This window comes from Vanessa atalanta, chromosome 5 (genome assembly GCF_905147765.1).
Source record: "Vanessa atalanta chromosome 5, ilVanAtal1.2, whole genome shotgun sequence".
NCBI classification, from domain to species: Eukaryota; Metazoa; Arthropoda; class Insecta; order Lepidoptera; family Nymphalidae; genus Vanessa; species Vanessa atalanta.
Window position 1 is genome coordinate 10,139,765 of NC_061875.1, and position 22,557 is coordinate 10,162,321.

At 33.1% G+C, this 22,557-nt stretch overlaps 1 protein-coding gene across 1 annotated transcript in view; it reads left to right on the forward strand.

Moving 5' to 3' along the window:
* Nucleotides 1-22,557, forward strand: part of LOC125063883 (rho GTPase-activating protein 100F) — a 39,001-nt gene that overhangs the window by 11,393 nt on the left and 5,051 nt on the right. The window contains exons 2-16 of the mRNA XM_047670563.1: nt 16,048-16,167; nt 16,546-16,629; nt 16,869-16,967; nt 17,939-18,215; nt 18,372-18,501; nt 18,800-18,964; nt 19,080-19,217; nt 19,322-19,449; nt 19,532-19,997; nt 20,072-20,157; nt 20,469-20,620; nt 21,299-21,542; nt 21,631-21,890; nt 22,025-22,210; nt 22,334-22,556. Of these exons, the coding sequence (XP_047526519.1) occupies nt 16,048-16,167; nt 16,546-16,629; nt 16,869-16,967; nt 17,939-18,215; nt 18,372-18,501; nt 18,800-18,964; nt 19,080-19,217; nt 19,322-19,449; nt 19,532-19,997; nt 20,072-20,157; nt 20,469-20,620; nt 21,299-21,542; nt 21,631-21,890; nt 22,025-22,210; nt 22,334-22,556 (2,758 nt within the window). The remainder of the gene's footprint in view (nt 1-16,047; nt 16,168-16,545; nt 16,630-16,868; nt 16,968-17,938; nt 18,216-18,371; nt 18,502-18,799; nt 18,965-19,079; nt 19,218-19,321; nt 19,450-19,531; nt 19,998-20,071; nt 20,158-20,468; nt 20,621-21,298; nt 21,543-21,630; nt 21,891-22,024; nt 22,211-22,333; nt 22,557) is intronic.

The following is a 22,557-nucleotide window of genomic DNA, read 5'->3' on the forward strand; positions in this document are numbered from 1 at the left end:
ATAAAACTAGCTTGCGTTGTTTAGTTTCAGTCTATCAAAAGATTATAGTTTACTGTATCATTATTTTCTTTTAATAGCTATAATAGATATCTATATAAAGTCACATTTAGTCACTTTTTTAGTAAAGCAATGTTAAACCTGTTTATTTTGTTGTAGCATAAGATTTGTATAAGATTGTATGTTAATATGGGACGGAAAATACGGCAAGTTATTACAAAGTTTATGATTTTTGATATCTTTAAAAGTCTTTAATAATATAGAAATAAAAAACCCTTGTATAATAATAAAACAATATGTTAATAAGGGAGATATTTGTTGTTGTATGATGAAAGGAGTGTTCATATTTGAAGCAAGTTTTTAATTTGCAAATATTCGATAAATCTTTAGAAATTATGACCATGTAAAAGATAGATATCTCTGACTACATATTCATTTGTATAGAATATGTCTGAGTTTCTATAGTCGGATATTTTAAGGTATGATTTGCTTCTTTTTCAAACCGTAATTAGTAGTTACTTTGACTATAAATAAGTGTATAACGAAATTTAGTTTGTATATTGAATAAAGAAATTTGACTAAAATTTTACTTTATTTAATATTCAATTTTGTTAAAAATTAGTTCCTTAGATTACTTCTCGAGATTATTTTTAAAAAGTATAAAAAATATTAATTATTCAATATAAGTTACATAAATGCGGGTCTCGAGGTCAATTTTATAAGGATACTAAGAGTTTATAAGGAAGATGACAGCGCTAAATGTCAGCATTTCGTTTATCCTGAAATTACGTAATAATTTTATGGCGCCCTACGCCAGCATGATTTATCATTCCAATTATAGAGAACGAATGCTTAGACTACAATAAAAAAATACGTATTATATATCGATGTTAACACTAAATTTAAAAATTGTGTACTAAAACGAACTCAACTTTGTATTCGAAGCAATAATTTAATATAAATATAACACCTTTCTAAATAACAATTTCAAATATAATAATAAACATATATTAGTATAAATAAAATCATCATCATGTAAAATTTGATTTGTTTTTCTTATGAAGGTTTAGTATGTCTTATTTTAGAATAAAGGTAGATAATGATGGCCAAAATAGTCGATATTTCTTACAATACCAATGTTTAAATAGTTAAATTCAAACTGCTCATTTGTCTGTCCTGTCATTTAATAAAAAAATAAACTTAAATATGCATAATCCTTGCATTTCCCATGGATATGATTGATGATATTCGTAATAGTACGTCATCGTCGTCGTCATCGTCATATTTGTTATTCTTTAGAATCACTAAAAATATGAAAATGTAGTATCATTTTTTGTTAACAATTAAGGCTAATTTTATATTTTTTTGTCACCAACAAATTTTGATAACACGCAGGTTTTAAATTTTAATTTTGTATAGTCACAGTTTCAGTCATGTGATGCTTAAATATTTTCCTCACTGTCAATTTAAAATCGATTAAAAGTGTTTTGGACGTGGACCAGCGATTTTCATTAAGGCAAGGAAACTTTAAGTAGGCGGGGCTGACGTCTCGAACCGACGCTGTAGGCGGCCCTAATGAGCTACGACAGCCTACAACGCAAATAGTACTTTATTTACTACACAATTAAGTTGATTTTGCATCGCAAATCTGTTTGAACAACCATTTTCCGAGAGGATGTCAGAGATTGACAGGAAGTTATTAGGAGATCGGGGAGTTAGAAAATTTTCATCACAGTTAGAAATAAAGATTTTACTTCGAGCTGCTTACGAAATGCTTTTTAGCACTGCGTTTGCGGCCTTACTTATGAACGTTGTGTATAGTTAAACAGTAATTTATCTCTTTTTCATTGATTTAATATGCGAAAGACAAAGACAGAGTATTGATTTACAAATCACCCCCTTAAACATTAAAAAGATAAGCCGCTACTGAATTAAACAGGATCATTTTTGTCGTATAGATTTAGTTCAAGATGTAATCCGACTTTGGCCATAGCGGCCGAAATCAATGGGGTCTCCCTTGGCTAACTATACAGGACACTAATGTGTGCACAAATGCAGATGTAATTATTTCCGTAGTCTCATAATTCGTTAGGACGGCAAAACCGACACGACAGTTCAGGCGCAGGACCAATGACTTCACGATTTTTCTGAGGCAAGTGATTGTACAAAATTGCAACTTCTAGCCTCCAGAATGATACTGAGTATTTTCAACAGAAAACCCAAAAAATATTTTTATTTGCTCAACCTGGGTTTTGAATACTACCTCTCGGAATCTTTAAATGTAGCCGCTAGACTAACTACGGAGTCAAGTTAGTTTTTGATATATACTAATTATATGGTTATAGACCTTTTAAAATAACTCAGAGAAGAAACCATGAAAATATTATTTATTCAAAATATACTTTAATCAAATAGCAAATTTAAAAGTGCATGTAGCAGACATGCACTTTTAAACCGTCATTTTCAAGATTATATTAAATGTAAATTTACGAGGTATTTGGAGCGTAGATAAACGAGAAGAACGGGTAAGAAACTCAGTAATAAGATAATTCCACCAATAAAATAAAATAAGTAACATAACCAAATACAATTATTTTTATACACATAGAGTTTGCTTTATTTATCAATTATTTTATTAAAAATTATTTTTGAAAAATTTAGCCATTTGAATATGATTTCCAGATTGTGTCAGACACAAAACGTGTAGATTCGTTATTCAAACCGCACTAACGTAGTGCATTGAACATTAACATTTGCAAATGGGAATTTAATTTTAAAAATACAAATGTCGAGCACCTATCTTTTTACTATTTGTATGCTGAGGTTTTATATTTAGATATTATACAATCTATTTGCACGTTTGACATTAATTGTTACTAATATATTTCAATAAACTACTAAAACAAAAATATTCTTACAAGTTGCACTTCAATGCTAAAAAATCTTCAATTTTATATTTTAATTTATTATTTAAGGAAAGAATTTTCAATCGTTTGAAAAGCTCTTTAAAAGTAGCGGCTTTCTCGTTTCCGGTAGGAAATACCTTAAGTCTAATATTAATGTATGAAGTTCTTAATGGCGGTCACGTGACGCACCCAAAGTGCTTTTTGGCGACAGCCTTAAATGCGATATGACTTTAGTTCGTAACTTGTAAGACATGTAACGTTCTTCATCAAGATGTATATGATAGAATATGTGTAATTTATCATTTCTTTTTAAATTATGCTTTGTTAAAAAAAAAGCAACTAATGTCGTTGTATGTAAGTATTGCTTCTATACATAGTTATGGATTGCATATCTACGATGTAGAATTTTCATTTATGAATGATCGTATTAAGTACTTTTATTACGTTCTGTACATTTTTATTGTAGGAAATAAGTTTCATTAATCGAGTATAATTAACCATAGTACTCCAATTTGTGATATTTTCTGATATGTATTTTACAATAAGCATTTGTAGTAATACAATAACCATAATCACGCAACATAAAGCCATTCATATCGCCATAAGATTAATTTATGCCTAAAACTTTCGACGAATAGATTTGCCTTTGGATAAAGAAAACTCAAGCTACGATCGTCGTTACATTAGACTCGAAAGGAGAAATAAAATAAACGTAAACGTACCATTCAGTACCAAGAGTAAATATGAATATTTTTAAATAATAGGGACGATGCTAGTTACGCTGAGTGTTTTTTGGATATAGATAATTTCACTAGATGTATTCTTTTTTTTTGTATTACTAAAATGACTTTTATATGGTATCCGACTAACTCTACCTTAATCTGGGTCGTGGCAAACTCACATGTAAATATTCTCTAGTTTTTGGTGCAGGATTTTGACCGTAAAGTCTTGGGCCTAATAGAAGTTATTATAGCGCTCTAAAACGATTTAATATCTTCTGTATATTTCTTCATACGACACCTAGAGGCACTGCAGACGCTTTTATATATGAAAACAAGTCATATACATATAATAACTTACATTACGGAATGAGAATCATGCAGGTATATTTTTTTTGTATCATTATATAACAAATAACTTTTTTTTTTAATTTCCGTAAAACGAGTATGTTAAAATTGAAATTGTGAAGTACAAAATCAATGTTACCAAGATATTCGTAACTTTTTTAATTTTAATTTAAAAAACATCGTGGGAGTAAATAAATAGCTAACTGTTTTTAAGAATTGCGCCTATACTGAGCTTTGTTCTGTTTTTGTAAAGATCTGACCTGCCTCTATACATGCAGACTGTATAAGAGTAAATACTACTACGTATCATTTTTCATATTTTACAAAAAAATACGAAAACTTAAACAATTTTTTTATGGTATTGGTAGGCGGACGACCAAATAGGCCACCTCATGGTAAGTGTCGCCACCGCCCATAGACAATGAAATAAGAAAGCTGTAAGAAATATGAATCATTCCTTACATCGCTAATGCTTCACCAACCTTTGGAACTAGGATGTTATGTCCCTTATGCCTGTAGTTACATTGGCTTACTCATACAACCGGAACACAACAACAGTACTGCTACTTGGCGGTTGAATATCAGATGAGTGGGTGGTACTTAACCAGACAGGCTTGCACAAAGCGTTTGTATAAAATCGAAAACAATACAAAACATACAAGTTGTATTGATATGATATTGAAGGCTATAAAAATAAACTTTGTCACAAAGTGATGCTTGTGCTATGCACATTTCAATTATTCTTTGAAAATTATTTTTCAATTAAGCCTGCATAAAGGGTTGACTCATCTCTTAACTAGAAACAATGCGAAATTGCGATTGCTGTTCGCTGACTCACAAGGTTTTAGATGTGTAACTAATGTGGTATTCCCAGAATAAAGTTATTAGTTTGAAATTGTAAAGTTCGTAGAATGTTTACAATATAAATATTTTAATGTTTTTTTAATTGTGATGTAGAATTTTAAATAGATTTGAAATTATAATTTGCTTACGTTGTACAGTATATTAAAAGTTATTTTATTATCGAGTTATTATTTTTCAACTTCAATTTTGATCTTTACAAGAAAAACATCCTCCTTGTTATATGGTTTTATAGATATGAGAAGTTTTTATATTTGGAAAATCCAGAATCTGCTAATTTTGAGTTCATAGTCTATGGTGATTCTGTATTACTTATTTGTAAAGATAAAAAATTGGGTATACGTTTGATTAAGAACTAATCATCTTAACGATTAAGATAATTATCCAAAATTATTTGAAATTAGAATATTCGAGTTGTAAGTTTTCTTTAGAAACTAGCTGCTTTTGTAGCTCTACGTATAACAGAGAGATGTTCCAAATTAACAGATTATATTTTTAAAATTTAGGTACATGATGATGCCCAAAATAGTTTAATAAATGGAACTGTATCTGTATTCTACGCGTATGTTAGAGATCAGATATTGATCGAATGTATGCATCGTATTAGAAACTTCGTCGAGGCAGTTTCTCGAACGCCTAGCGTTATTTGGCAGAGCAATTTGAGCATGAGACCCGAGGCCGAAATATTTAAAATATTAAATATTCGATTCGTATTTCAAATCTAAAGAGGAAATAATTTTACTTATTAAAATTAATTATTTCGGCAGCATTTTTTCCCTAGTGATATATTTAATTATATTTAAAAATTTTAAGATTTAAAAGGTCAAACGAAAATCTTCGTACATTACACCGACTAAAAATAAGAGGGTAAAAAAATAAATACCAAAGATTTCTGAACTACTACTGCGAATACACTGGCCGATAAGTCAGGGTTTCCAAAATACTATAAATACAAAAAAACATCCTAAGGCAAAATGCCACACAAAATTTCGAGTCAAATTAGAAGTTATTGTGGCAGAGTAAAATGAAAATTTGTATAGTCATCAATAATTCTAAGGGGTGACCCTTATATTCTTCAGTTTGATTCCGAATCGTTTTATTCGTATTACTTCACACACAAGCTTTTTGTTTACTAAAACTAAACAAATTAAGGAAATATAAAAATAATATTTTTTAAATTATTCGATTTCTGCCATGGGAATCAGCGAATTATGATTGTGATACGTTACTTAAGACACATCCATTCGCCTCCTAAGCCCGAATAATGTACAATAGAATACAATATACCAACTACAAAATTCGTACTAATAACAAATTTGTACAAAATCCTATTAAATAACAGCAAAGAATCTTATTAATTGGCTTGAAATCAAATTAAGTTATAACAATTCAAAGATCTAAACATATGTAGATTATTGTTAATAATTAACGAGGTAGTTTTTGCTTCGTTAATATTATAGCGCGGTTATTTTACGTTTGTTTTACGATGAAAAATACAATTACGACTTTGCAAAGAACTTTATTTCATTTCATAAATCCTTATCAAAGCAAATATCAAAACAATTTCAAGCGGTTTCTGCTAACAAATGACCTTTTACTTTTACCTAGTAGTAGAAGTACTAGAATAGATTATTACACACAGATATATTACATACAACGCATCATAATATATAAGTGTATACCACTTATGTATGAGAATCGCACACTTTTATGTGCCCAGTGTGGGTAAATAGATCGTTGGGCATGTTATTGATTGTCCTATATATGTTTAGACTCCATTAGTTAAAATAATATCACTCAGTGTGGATGTAAATTGGTTGTAGGGATCTGTGCAAGCTCCTCTGGGTAGGTAATATCCCAAATCACTTATTTTGCCATAAAACAGTATTATTTAGTATAGCAAGTTTGAAGGGTGAGTAAGCCAGTATAATTACAGACACAAGATACATCACTTGTTAGGTCCAATATTGGTGACTACCACTATATAAGGGATGGTTAAAATTTATTACAGCGCCAATGTGGTGGTGATCAATTATTAGGCGGCCCTTTCGCCAGTCCGACCACCCTTTGTAAATAAATAAATATCATGGTTAAAACGAAAATTTTACCACTCGAAATTGTATAAAGACGAATTATTTTTGTTCATATTCTATGCGTTCACGAATCCAGCTGGGTTAAAAATTCATACAGTTGTTATGGACGCGTGAACTTTTTAGCATAGCATCATCAACGCACAACAGGCAGCAGGCGACTCGTATCGGATAATGGCTTACAAAATTAAAGAGTCATTGCACCCTTCGCTAGTTTTACATAAAATAGAAGAATCTCGTTCATTTTTATTTTCAAATGTAAAACAAAAAGTTCTCACAGCAAAGCGTTCTCTCTAATGAGTAGGTAAAGCGAATGCTTATCTCAACTCTAATGTAACCTACATTAACTCTGCTACTTTAGAAAACAACCTAGGCTAGGCCGGCAGCCAGCACTGTACCTAGCCGTTTCATGCCGCTATAACAGTTTATATCAGCTCTAAAGTCATAACTTGCTTTAAAGTGAATTATATAATAAATACCAAAACGTTCCATTCCTTTTGCATGCTAGGCAATAAAACTGTAGTTAAAATAGTATTACAAAATTTTCTATTAAAAAATCAAAAATAATCCATATTTGTTTTATTACCGTTCATACATCTTTAGAGTGTTTCTAATAACCGACTTCAAATATATATATATATATATATTGTTTATGAACAGATATTGCGGTCTTTTTTCATTTGTTTTTTTTTTTAAACTCAATAATATTTTACAATAGATGGTGAGTATTCAAGAACAAGGGTGATAACATATTAGATTTTATATTAGTATTGAAGGTGTAATGAGTGGTTCTTTTTCCTACATTGCCAGTGTCTATGGCTTGAGTTGAGCAGATGGTATATAAGCTCGTTCGTCTGTGTTCTAAAGCATAAAATAGAGTTACTGTAATCGAATTGGCTCTGATCCTATTTAAATCTCCTATATTACACACATTTACTGCATCCGATTGAAACCTACCGAATGATAGAATATTCGGCTGGCAAAGCAGGGTGCTAGAGTGTATGGCATCGTTACCCCCTCATACATTAATTGTGTATGAGATATTTACGATTGCCTACAAATGTATTAAGTTATAGATTATTAATTTTAAAGAATCACTCGATGCTTGGACTACGTGCAAGTTTTTCTAGTTAGGTACTACCAACCAAACAGCAACAGAAAGTGTTGTTGTGTTTCGGTGTTAAGTGTGACTGAGCCAGTGCAAGACACAAGGGACATAACATCTTAATTCCCAACGTTGGTGGCGCATTGACGATGAAGGGAATAGTTATCACAGTGCCACTTACCATCAGGTGGCTCATTTGAATGTCTACCTACATATATGAAATAAAAAATATATCTTCAACTAAAACTGTTATATGAAGCCTATATGAAGCCCAGACAAAGTTACAGGTCAGATCAACCCTGCTCCGAGTTTTCGTACAAAATTTCAACTTGCACTTTAGCGGATTTAATGAAAGTGTAGGTAAGTTTCGAACTAGCTCGGCAAGCTGATTATGTTACAATTTTTATAATCGTTACCAATATTATAAATGTTTTGAATACCAACCCCTAACGATACACAGGAAACCATAGGATATCTAACGACACCAATTTACTAACGCTAGCGAAGGATCTATCGAAAACTAGTCATCACGTAAAAGAGTTCCATTCTTTAAAATTTAAGATTCTAATTTTGAGATTGTCAATTTTTTTTTATAAGAACTGATAAGGGCGTCCATTTTAACATTAGCCATGGAATAGGATTACGGTTTTAATTGCCTCATAAAAATAAAATATGCAATTATACCAACGAAGTGCTGCTTAGAAATAAAGATCAATCAAACAAAATAAGCTTTATAAATGTGATCTTTATTATGTGATCTTGCCACCATAATATAATCTGTGTCTTCATGAATTGTCTATATAAGCGTCTCCATTTTCCTGTTTACCAAAGGTAACGTGTTACCTTGACATTGACCTAAAATTAATGTTAGTATAACCGAAACTAACATACCATCCTAAAAGCTTTACACTCGAATTACTTTGAAAAGCGTAACATGCCATAAGATGCCAAGTTACAACGGAAATTCGATGTGTTCACGCAATCATGAATATAATATTATATAATTTTATTGAATTTTATTAAGAAGTTCTATTGAAACACTCCCATTTAATATATTGTAACAATAACATTAAGTCTTAAAAGAAATTATACAAACTTAGAAATAAAATTAATAATTGATTTTTCTGTTGGTTAAAAATAAGAATATTCATATTGTAACGCGCCATCAAAAATGACATAATTAGATTGAATTGTAATCGATTTCACTGATGTAATTATGATTTAATATCAGATTATGTTATGCCTAGATAATATGTAAAAGGTAGTGTTCTCACGGCCGTAAGAATGCTACCACTACACTATGGAAGGAACGTCGTAAGTCGTGTATTCACTTTTTTAATCTTTAATTGCATAATGGCAATATTGTAAAATATGTTTTTAGGTTTAGAAAAACGAGATGTCGTGCTGACACGATAAATAGCTGCTATTGAATGAGCTTGTAATATAAATAGGTTAAACTTAAATTAAATAAAAATAGTTGAAGGTTGTACCCAAAAAGATAACGAACTATGTCTTCTACAATTTACGATGGTAGAAACTATGTCACAAACAACAATGTAATAAAAAGATTTTTATGGGATGACAGTAAATAACGGGGGGATGAGGAGTGGTAGTTTTACAGTAGGTAATAAATATAATAAATGATTATATGAATATAGGGTACAAAGTCACCCAAAGAACAGATTACGCTTCAAAAGTTCTTTATTGAAGGACAATCCAGTACGTCAACGTGTTAGATGCCATCTAATGGTTAGTGCCGGCGCCTGTCTAGACGGCTGGAACCTTGTTTATTGTGTCAAGGAATCTCCATTCATTTTGCTTTTTCATCATTTCACTCCTACATTGAATAAATGATCTTTTCAAATTATTCAGTAAAAGTGGAACACGACAGCTATGTTATCGTTAATATTAAAATGACCCGATGTATTGGTTATTGATTGGAGTTAATGAAAATTCATACCTTTTGCGATACGATGTTGAGAGTTGTATGAATATTAAAATGAAAAAAGTTAAGTAACAAATACAGACATTATCAAATCTAATCTTTATTAATATTAAACAGTGTTTTGAAGTAAGCAACATATAGCTATGATACTCCTTTATTCTTTTTTTGGTATTCCATGTACTTAAGTATGTATGTATATAGTTACCTGTTCAGATTAAAATACATTCTCGGTAGGTGAAACGACAAAAGAGCTGTCATTTTAAGTTTAATGATTATTTATTATTAACCTATAAAAGACGAGTCGCTTCTTAGTAACGGGAATTTGTATTCTCTAATATAATGTTTTTTTTTTTTTCTTTTTTTTTTTTATGTCATAAGGTTGCAAACGAGCAGGAGGCTCACCTGATGAAAAGTGACTACCACCGCCCATGGACATCTGCAACACCGGGGGGCTTGCAGGTGCGTTGCCGGCCTTTCAGGAAAGAGTACGCTCTTTTCTTGAAGGTTCGGAATGTGCCTCGGGCTCTTTTGTTTTATAATCTGAGGTTACCGGTTTCAAAATTGTTTCCAAAGGTTGACTTTATTCTGTTGGGTAGAATTGGAATTGCATAATGTCGATTTTCATTACACGAAAATCACTGGAACTTTGAATCAAAGGGCGCTTTGTGTATGATATGATCGTAAACAAGACATCTTCAAAGCGAAGATCGAAATGATAGCCGTAGGAGTTGGTAAATATAGCTCACTTGCCTATTTGTCTTTACCGTTTTCAATTTCGTCGTCAATATAAAATGTATGCAGCAGATGTAGTAATAATGACTTAGAGCCACACGTCTAGACGGTGTAGCCTTGACGAGGCTTCGTTCCCCTTCGTATAATTTCATACACACGCTATACAACTGTGCAACATACACAAGTACCCGAGAAAAGACCATTGAAAGACGTGAGACGTCTTAAGAGAATTTCTTGCGTTGCGTCACTTTTTAGAGAAAACGAAAAGGACGAGGTTATATTTAATATGGTTAATATAATTTTAAGATTCCGTTGAATTAATTTTATATTACTTAACTTACATGCACGTATAATAGCGTTTTTCTTTATTTTACTGCCTTGGTTCTAGTAGGCAGTGAATTCGGCTGGCGATCATGAACAATAAATGAGGTTCGAATTTCTATCAGTAACATTCGGAATTTTGGTATTTGGCAGTATTCTCGTGCCTAAAAATGCCAAAAGCCGAGAGCTTAACGCTTGATTTCTTTTCGATCATGTCAGATTGCTATTCCATTTAACTATGAGAAAGAAAATGCATTTGTATCAAGTGTTGTACTATATTCTATGGGTAGTTAGCTACTCTCCGTTGAGACTGCTCAACATACATAACTAAATGGGTACAATAAGACATTAAAGAAGAGTCAAGATGAAAATCATTATTTAATATAGAAGCGTAAAACTTGTTAGAAGAACCGGCGAAAGAAATACACGGAGGTTTTTTTAATTTCAAATTAAGAATTTTATATATGTAGCCTGGAAGTGATCATTTCATTCAGAATATCATTAGTTTTATAATATCCTTAACACAAACGTGCTTTAACGATTTATTTCTCTAAAATTTTACAATTAAAATAAGTAGTCATATTTAAGATTTGTGTGTGTATTGTGTTATAGTTGAAACAACTACGAGAAGTTCATTTTAAAGTACATCTCTTGATCGTCTTTTGATAAAAAAAAAAATTGATAAATAACTGTACTCAGATAGAACAAAATACTTTTATTATTCCCTTTTGAACGGTAATTGTGATAGCGTAATTACATACTCACGGTATTGTATAACTATATATCTAATGCCCTTGAAGAAGACAATGTATCTCGATTTGCTATGTTAGTATGTAATTTCACTAAAAGCCTTGATTCGATCACATGTTATGAGAAATACTTTTAAAATGGCGCGTGAAATGGTGCAAGAACGCTGGTGATATTTTACTCTCGGGTCGCAATCCTAATTCTCTTGGCATGAAAATAACCAACCCTTCTGTTACGCGTTAAGGCGAACTTGGCGTAAATAATTTAAATATAATGATTTTTTCATTTTACGCCCATCTGGTTAGGTACCACCCACTCGTCATATATTCTACTGGCAAGCAGCAATACTTCGGATTGTTGTGTTCTAGTTTGAAAGGTGAATGAGCCGGTATAACTGCAGCCCCAAGAGACATCACATTTCAGTTCCCAAGGTTGGTGGAGCACTCGCGATGTAAGCAATCGTTAAAATTTCTAACGGCATCAATAAGGGCAGTGGTTACCACTTACCATCAGGTCTATGTTACGTAAGAAACATGTACATATACCAATTCTAGGTTAAGACTGGAAAAGGCTTAGAGATTATTCCATCACGCTATTTCGATGTGGTTTGGTGTATAATATTATGTTACGTGCGAATAACGATCGCTGATGAATCTGGAGGTTAGAATATTATTTTGTATACATTTTATAATATTCCACACTCAATAAGTAAAAGCCAAATAAAACATACTTTAAACACTATTTATGGAATAAATTATCTGTTAAATATAAACGTGATTTTATAAAATATAAAATCAACCTGAATATAGTATGTACATTATTAATACTAGTATCATGATGTCTAAAAGCATACACTAAAATCATGTCATACATCAATAAAAATGCCTCATTATAGACCTTTCAATACCAGTAACGAAGATCATTATCATGCCTCCACTAGCCACTACTATGCACCCTTGAGTGCAGCGCCGAAGGTTGCCGCGGTGCATTGACACTGGTTACCCGCCTAAATTCGGAGCGAGTGTTAAATAAACGTCGTAGTGGATGGGCGGGGTTTTTTAGTATAGCAGGGTTATAACTGGGTAGTAATGCAACAGGTGCTAGCTGCGCATTACGTAAGGCGGGCGGCGCGCGCAATCCATTCAGGCAAGTAGTACGGCGTATCGATCAGGCGTACGCCGCTCATCGATTCGAGCTCGGAGCGTCTTTTTATCAGCCCTGTCTTGAATTGTCTCGTGTATTTTTAATTTGAAAGCCTTGTTAATGTCTTACCGATTTCATACGACATAACTTTTTTTAGTAGCACATTTATAATGATTACCAACATTAATACTGATTACCAACATATAATAATCAACTAATTCTAATTATAAACGAAAAAAAAAAATTTTTTTTTTCTTAATTCAACATAAAAGTAAATTATACTAGTTTCTTTTAAATCGCTTACAGTTAACAGAAATTATAGTGGCGGTGTATAATGATATATATTTCTTTGAAGGTCCGCAAATAGCGCTGGTTTATTTCACTGTACATAAATCATACTAACAAATGATAGCTTGTAAATTTGTATTTGAATTATGACCTTTACGCCGTATACTTTAAATACTACAATGGCATGCACTTTACTTTTAAATGGATAACATAATTTTGAAACTATTACTGCTTTAACAAATAATAGAACTAATAGAAGTCTGACTTAACTTATTTATTGATCAATCATATCACATTTTATTCGTACAAAACCAGTACAATGACAATCTTTAAAAAATGGAGCTAATGCTAATAAAACGGAAATATCATATGGTGCTTGACAGCTTATTATTCTTCACCCTAGCCATTGTAATGATCACTACGTGGATTCCATCTAGATATTAATTATTATTATTCAATCTAATATAGATCTTATTCAGTTGGGATAGAAATTATTTTACAATGAAATATAATGTAGCGTTTAGGAATGTCCTAGACGCAGGTAAAGAGTGGTTCTGTCGTGTATGTAATTGTTGGAAAAGTGGGTGAAATGTCACGTCTGATGGTAAGGAAATCGCATTTTTCAGTTACCCTCTTTTTGTTCTCGGATGGAATGAATCAACAATACCGATACGAATCATGACTTTGCATTTTTAAATTATAGCATTATTGATATCCATTGTTTGCTTCAGATTGTCTTGGAGTGAGTAATTTATTCGTATTTTTCATTGATTAAGCAAGATTCATGAAACAACTTCATTTTAGACAAAATAATTGAAAATTAAATTGGGAACGATATCTTTGTAAGTATAATCGACCCATTTGTGAAAGGGAGAGACAGAGAAAGAGAGAGAAAGTGTCAACAAATTTAGAGTTATGTATGAAAGTAATGTAGAGAAAAAGAGATAGATATACATTTTTATTAAATGATACTTGAATCTTAAATTCTAACGAAAGGTTTTCGTCTCACCCAAAAACAATGGTTTTAAGCAGTGTTGAAATTCTAGAACTAGACTAAAACTTAAGCGAAACGATAGATCTGGTCAGAAGATATTTTTAGTCATCCGATAATAGATTTGGTCTGATTGTATAATTTAGTCCAAAGTTGACCTAAAACTTGCTTTATTTAGAGAGTCTGACACTAACTGGATCTAACTTTATAAATAGTAGTACTACTGATACCAAATTAGTTAAATGTCAAGTTAATATTAGCCGTAGTATAGATAATGTTTTATGTTACACTCAAACAACGGATAATTTAACAATAATTGATTCCAAATTTAAAAAAGAACAGAAAAAGAATTACCAGAAGTACATACATAAATGATTTTAAAATTATCGTTTATCTAATCATAATATAGGTAATTGAAAATTATGTATTCCATTTTTGAAATACATAACTTGTATTCAAGATACAAGTTTATGTAACGTTATTTGAAATTAGAACGAATTTCAAAGTGCGTCATAAGGAATATTTTGTCGTGACGTTAAATACAACGGAACATAATCGTGTTAGCGTAAAGACGATGTAATTTTCAATTCGATTTTGATCTCATTTAAAAATAATGCGTTATAATCCTGCATCAAATTTAATTCTGTACTCACTTTAATTTTCTTTTTAAAAAAAGAACATTAGATATTTTCTTTTATTTAGAAAAGTAGTACTATTTATTTATTCGCATTTCGTGTTAATTTTTTAAATGTCTATAATCTTTGTGAATATTTGTGTCTTTAAGCATTTTAACAATAAGTTAACGAAAGTAGAGCGTCGGTAGATAAAAGCACTCGGTGGCTCGAGATCGTCCAGTCACCTCTGCGGCATTCGGGATCTTGCAGCTGCAGTACAGTGACCTCGTGCGTACGAGAGAGAAGTAGGTCAGGGACCGCCCGCCTCCCTCGATCGACCGCCGAATAATGTTCCACAGATACACGATCTTAACGGGTTGGGAATATACAAAATTGTTTTGCGTTAATAATGTCTAGTTTATTAAGCATTGATTTGTAAATAATTTTATTATTAATTATTTTAATTAATTATTTTTCGGCGGACTCTTTTAATTCATTTAAATCTAATTATGTATGTAATGAATAGGTATATTAGTTTTGATTATTTTTAAAAGTCTTGGACTAGATAAATAAAAATAAATAATATTTGTGATAGCAGTTTCGATTGGGAAGGTTACGAAAAAGAAAGTAATGAAAATTAATCTCTGAACTCTAACCCAGTTTCGGGCTACGGTTCTGGAAAACGATCCTTTCATGCGTTCATTGTGTTTTCCATTTACATGCATCTCGCAACGAATAGTGAACTAGAATAAAGAGAAATAAATGAAACTAAAATAATGAAGTGCGCTGTCGACCTGAGCGCGTTTCCGCCGTTAGCAATTAAAATATTAATGAAGGATCTTATAATTGTTGAATATAACTATTACACGTGGTATTTTAATTTTGAATATGAAAAAAATAAAATAAAAATCACAAACGCTTTCCATATGTCGTGAGCGCTTCTGATTTTTTTTGTTTGGCCGGTAGCTTTCAGTGGCCAGCTTTGTTTTGTCTAAATTGTCTCTTTTATGCTGTGTTTCTGTTTTCTGTATTATATTTTGTTCTATCCTCTGTATCAACATAAGGTGAAATTAAAAAATACTATCCTAATCACACAAAAATATTTTTTATTCCACATTAGTTATGTATTGTACGAGGATTTCCCGTTTGTTGAGTGCTTTGATATTAAACAAAAAGCGATAATGTTTACATATCGGCTAATAAATCTTGCCTTAAAACGACTATGTTTGCTTTGTAATAGGAGAATGGCCGCGCGGCGCCGGACCTGACGGCTTCGCCGGGCCGCGCGCCGCCCGGCCCGGCGCAGCCCTCGCGCGCCAATCACGCGCCGCCCTGCGTGCTGCAGCCGGACTTCAGAAAGGTTTGAACACTTTTTATGCCCCTCTTTCTACATTTTGTTTTTTTTTTTTTTCTTTTTAATGTAAAAATAATTCATCTATGAGATATAAGATATTCTAATAGGCACGCATGGATGAGTAAGTAAGTAAGATATTATGAATGGGTGATACCTATATAAACGATATGCCACCAGCTATTTATTATCGCTAGTTATGAAAGTAAATGATATAATTAAAATATTATGATCTTAACAGTATGAAATATGAAAACAAAAAATAAATTCCGAAAAAAAAAAACTCGCTAATTGCGATAAGTATACCTGTATTACTTTTATATGCGTAGAGTTAGATAAATCGTATCTATTTATCTGTCGATCATCAGGTTCAATGAACTATTTCAGGTATCGGGTGTCAGCAATGAAATATTCAGGCAAATTGAAATGGTTGAAAATGATCACGACGCCACTACGGCCGCGGCGCTCGAGGTATTTATAACACATATATTATACGTATTACGTATATTTGCTCCTTAAACGATGGCTCAGACTTCTCAAGATTAGAATTTCTATTTCGTATTGATTTTCCTCCCGTTTTTCCTCCACCGTTACGTATTTTGCTCGCGTAGCAAGTTATATGAAATTTATTCAATAAACTGGTATCTAGTATTTGTTTTATAAATCTCATGTTGCTCAGGTTTATATTAATGTCATTTAATATTTTACAGGCAGTGGAGCGACGCGGTGAGATGATAGTACGGATTCTTGAATTGAGACAAGTTGGCAGAAATAATATAGAAGCCGCTAAGAAGTTCTTTTCTCTGCAAGTATGTGCCTAAACATTTATATATTTGATGTATCTCTTGAGAAGTTTTTATCGATTGTAACCACATATTTGACTTGAGAATGTATGGTGTTATTTCCAAAGGTAGTCCAACGTTCTGCTCACATCACCGTGACGTCAAGTTAATATCCTTTGTAGGGTAAATTATTCATCGATATTTACATATTCTGGATTATTATTTAATTTCGTTTTAAAACAGGTAATTTTGCCTGCTCCATTGACCTGAATACTCAGCTCGTAACCGAGCAGAACGTTGAAGAGCTCACTCCAGACAGCCCTATTGTTCCTGGCCTAGATCGGTGGGAATGCGAACGCAATCTAGACTAGCATTGTTGGGATGTGCACTCTCAGTTCTTGTCCCTCGCTATGCATTGTGGGAGTCCTGCTGCATTCTGCGGTCGTTCCGACTATTGCGTCTATTTGTGCTTTGCATTGCCTAGCGGAGAATGTTTAGGACAAACGGCCAAATCACTCGAACACGATGATTTACATATTTGTCACTTGTGTCGACGATACCTTTTACTGATCAATTGGTTACTTTTGACGTTTATTTCACTACGAAAGTAATTCGGAGGTGTTCAAATATTTTGTCATATTAAGGACTACTAATGAGACTAATTTGATTAACAAAGGGTATAAAAACGAGATTTAAATAGATAGTGTTAATAAATATATTTTATATTTATATAATTATGTGTTAAACTATGGGATCAATTTTAACTTATTTCTTACTTAAATAGAGTAAGTAATAATAGCGGTAAGTGTATGGAAAAAAGAAACATTATTTCTTTCTTTTCAAGAGTAATGACAGAAGGTTTCAAAATGCACCATCCACGCGAGTTTTCTAAATTTGTCCAAATAGTAAAATTCTATAATTATACAGACATGCTATATGTATAGAATTATCTGTTATAGTCTATTTAAGTATTTTTTGTAAATATGATGTTTTTGTAGGACGCACGCCACATAGTTCAACTAGTGGAGATCGTCAAGCGCCCTGGTCAAACCTTGGGCCTTTACATTAGAGAAGGAGATGGCGGTGCAAGGACAGATGGAGTATTTATATCCAGAATAGCTTTGGAATCAGCAGTTTATAATAGTGGGTGCCTGAAGGTTGGGGATGAGATCCTGGCCGTCAACTTAGTTGATGTCAGGCGAATGTCACTAGACGATGTAGTGATTATTATGTCAATACCACGGCGTCTGTTGCTGTGTACTAGACAGAGAAAAGGTATATTGCACATTAATAAGAAATCAAATATTTAAAATTGAATTCTATCTAAAATAATTATACAACTATCAAAAATAATTAAATTAAAAACCTACACTGCAAAGAAAGAAAGTTTCAAATTACACGTAAAACATCAATGTTATGTTTTATTCCCAGGAAAATCAGGTCCTGGATCGCCATCGTTACCGCGCCCTGAGCACAAACCACCACCAGTAGTGGTGTTGAAACGTGACTGCCGGGATGATGACGACAGAGATCGAGACAGGGTCGACGGACTTTACTCACAGTAAATTACTTTTTAAAACTGTTAATGCAATTAATATTATTACTTACACAATTATGGACCGACGGAGTAGTAAGCTGATTTTATTACGTTAATGTCGACTTAAATAAACAAAATTATATTGTAAATTCGATTACTTTTATAATCAGGGATGATCCGTTAATAAGAAGTAAATAGTACTAAGAACACTGTTTTGGGGCTATTAAACTATTGTTTTTACAAATTTAAGTCATTTGCTATATTCTACACACAATATTAAAACTTATCTATAACGGGTGCAATTAATTGCCTCATCATTTAGACACGGTACTCTGCGTTCAACGGGAGGGCCTGGAAGTGCTGTGCGACCTGTTGGAGATGGCAGAGAGGAGCGAAGTCGTATGCAGCTCGGAGCATTGTCACCTGATTCAACTCCGCTAGATCTTTATTATAATTCACGACCACCATCTGATCACTCTACGTGGAGGTAACTCATTTTCTTATCATAAAGCTTACTTAAGATAAACGATTGAGCGTGTGAATGCAAATTATAGCTATTTTAAAATATATTTGTTATTTTATTGTATATTTATTGTCAACAGTTATCGTCCGCCGCCACCTGTTATAACGGAACAGCCGAAGTCATCTGCAACACACTTTGTTCCATATGAACGATCGTATCCAAATACATTAGAGAGTCTAGCAGAAAAAGTACACTCTTTCTATCCCGAAAGTGGAAGGTATATATTAAATTATTATCATATAACTTTGGATGGTCTATAAGTTTTAAATAGATAATATAAATATCGATTATTATAATATTGCAAATATATTTGAATTATAGTACTCGTTTCGGAGGCAGAGTGCCGCGATCAGGTTCTGAACAACAGTTACCAAGGGCGGAAACACATTCTGATTTTGGACGTCATTCGTTACTTCGATCTAGTTTGAAGGCATCTGCTGCGGGTCCTGGTATTTGTTATTGAAATAAAAGAATACTTTGCTTGTTAATAGAGAAATAATACACAAACATAATTTGGTTTTATTTTTACAGCTTCCAGTTTGTCTAGATATGGACAGCGTTATGGTGGTGTTGGCATGACTGGTACTGGTCTACCGTCTAGTCTTACAGGTACTGGTCTAGGAGGAACTGGCTTAGGAGGACCTGGTCTACCATCTGGATTATCATCCACTGGCCTAAGTGGTTTAACAGGTTCTAGCTTGGTAGGTTCAGGCTTGACAGGTTCAGGACTGGGGACTGGATTATCGGGAACTGGATTGAGCTCAACTCTTGGAGCAGGTTATGGGACTACAGGATTGGGACTACCATCTTATGGGAGTAAATTTGGAACTACTAGAAGAAATCGCAGTTTGGATTACTCATCTGATACAGAAGCTACTGCTCCAACAAGAACTCCATATTATTCTGGATTAAGTGGGTACAGAAGTAGTACTCTGGGAAGAGACATTGGATCGAAGTTCAACTCATTACCGAGAGACGTTAGAGGAACCGGTCAACGGTGAGGTTCAATATTAAGACAATTAATATATGCATATTAATTTAAAAAAATAATTATCTGTATTTTTTAATTAGATTGGGTCTGTCAAGACGTGCAGGAAGCGTTCTTCAAGATGAGCCTGAACCATTATCTTCGAGATTAGACTTACGCTCTTCCAGAGGTACTTTTATTGATTGAACTGTTTTTATATTATTTCCAATTTTATTAGTTTATGTACCATTATTTTTCATTTTGAATACAGTTTTTGTTTTTAATCGATTATGGAATAAGCTATGTGTTTATTTTTGCTTTTGTCATGTTAAAATAAATACGTTATTGGCAGTAGTGATGATTTGAAAAGAATTAAATTGTTATTATTTAATAAAAAAGTGAATTATTACTGACTAAGTATGTATTTTCTCATAGATCAATGTTGAGTTGTTTTCGTTTATTTTTCTCTCAAAATTTCGATGTTTCAAATATTATGTGCAGGTCGATTGCCTTCTTCTCCCTCAGTGTTCACTTCTGATGAATATCGCGCGTGGTTATCTCGGGCCCCATCTACAAGCGCGCTGTATGAAACGCTTCGTCCAAGACTACCTACTCACTACTCCGCTGAAAACATACATGATGCTCTTAAAAATGTAAGATAATAATGATATTGAAATTAAAGTAATACTTATTTGTACCACACCCTATCTACTGGTTAACAAAAGATTTGTTAAAGATCATTATAATATAGGAATAAAATTCACAAATCACTATCACACAGATATTATTGTATTAAAGTATTGAAGTTTTATGTGCCTAAGATTTCTTAGTTCTTAATTTATGCAGAAGTTACTTTTTATAAGTAGTTATTATGATTATAATTGATACAACATTAACAGCTTGTAAATTACTCACTGCTGGGCTAAGGCCTCCTCTCCTTTTGAGGAGAAGATTTGAAGTAAATTCCACCACGCTGATCCAATACGCGTTGGTGGATACACATGAGGCAGAAATAAGACACAGGCAATTTTCCTCACGATGTTTTCCTTCACCACCGAGCACGAGATGAATTATAAACATGAATTAAGCAAACAATCATTGGTTAAGATGCACGCGTTCCAACCACTGGGCCATCTCGGCTCTATTATAGTTGATACACTAAGGGATATAAAATGATTGATCAAGGGTAATCAATCAATATCAGAATGTTGCTTTAATTTCTCTAATTTAAAGCAACATTCTGATATGACTTAAAAGTTATTTAATTTTACTATACAAAGGAACATAATAATTGAAATGGAGCTGTAACCTTTTTCAAATGCCAATTCCAGATGGAAAGCGGCAGCCGCTTTGGTTCATCACTCGGTCTGGCCGCACGTCGTATCGAAAGACCTCGTCACTTACCAGCGCGCTCACTTTCATCCCAGCAGCTTGGTCCTACAGCCGGTGGATCACCATCAGCTCGACGCGTCAGACAATTGCTCGAATTGGGGTCTAAATTTAGCTGCCCTAATCCCAGCCCTGTACCGACACCAGGCTCAAGGCATCAGCGCCACCTAGATATCAATCCCAATGGTGATAAAATTATGATAATAATTAAGCTATTACAATAATGTCTAATCAAGTAAAAAAATTATGTATATATTTATAACTGTTTTTACAGAGTTCCTAAAATATAAAGTAGACAAACCAGGTACAGGAGGCCTTTCTTCATCAATGACCGGATTATCACGTATATCTGGAGGTGTATCTGGAATGCTGTGGGTTCACCTGCTCGCTGGTCGAGGGTTGCGTCCAGCACCATCTGGATCTTCACCTGGATCACCGCCATCTGGACCTCTCGCACCACCACAACCTCCAGTAGCACCCCGTGATCTGTATTGTGTCTTAGAGTGCGATCGCGTTCATAAAGCACGTACAGTGGTATGTTATTTATACTACACAAGATGTAATAAATTGTTGTTTATTTTAATAAATTAATTAATATAAAATTGGGCAATTGAATTTATGCAGATACACACACAGAACAAATATAATATTTTTTTTTATTTAATTAGGTTCGAACTGGTGAGCTTCAATTTGATTGGGACGAGTCATTCGAGTTAGAACTTGTTGACAACCGTCAGCTTGATGTATTGGTATACTCCTGGGATCCACAACACAGGCACAAGTTGTGCTTCCGAGGAGCTGTCACACTGCCAGATTTACTAACTCGTTCTCCATCTCACCAACTTGCGATAAAAGTAAGATAATTTTTCCGAATTTAGTTATATGTTATTGTTTTAATCAGATTTTAAAAAGAAAATGTGTCTTTATTGAAATAAAAAGTATCATTATTTTTGTATTACATAATTTTTTTTTACTAGATGGAGCCCCGGGGTACTCTCTATATGCGGGTTCGTCATACGGAGCCACACGAGCTGTTTCGGCGCCGGCCTGCTGCACCACGTCTAGCACCACCGCCACTGTTCGGTGCAGAGCTTGAGACGGTGGTGGCACGTGAATTACGACCACCACATGCACCACCAGTGCCGTTAGTCGTGAGACGGTGTGTGGAAGAGATAGAGAGACGTGGCTTGGATATTATCGG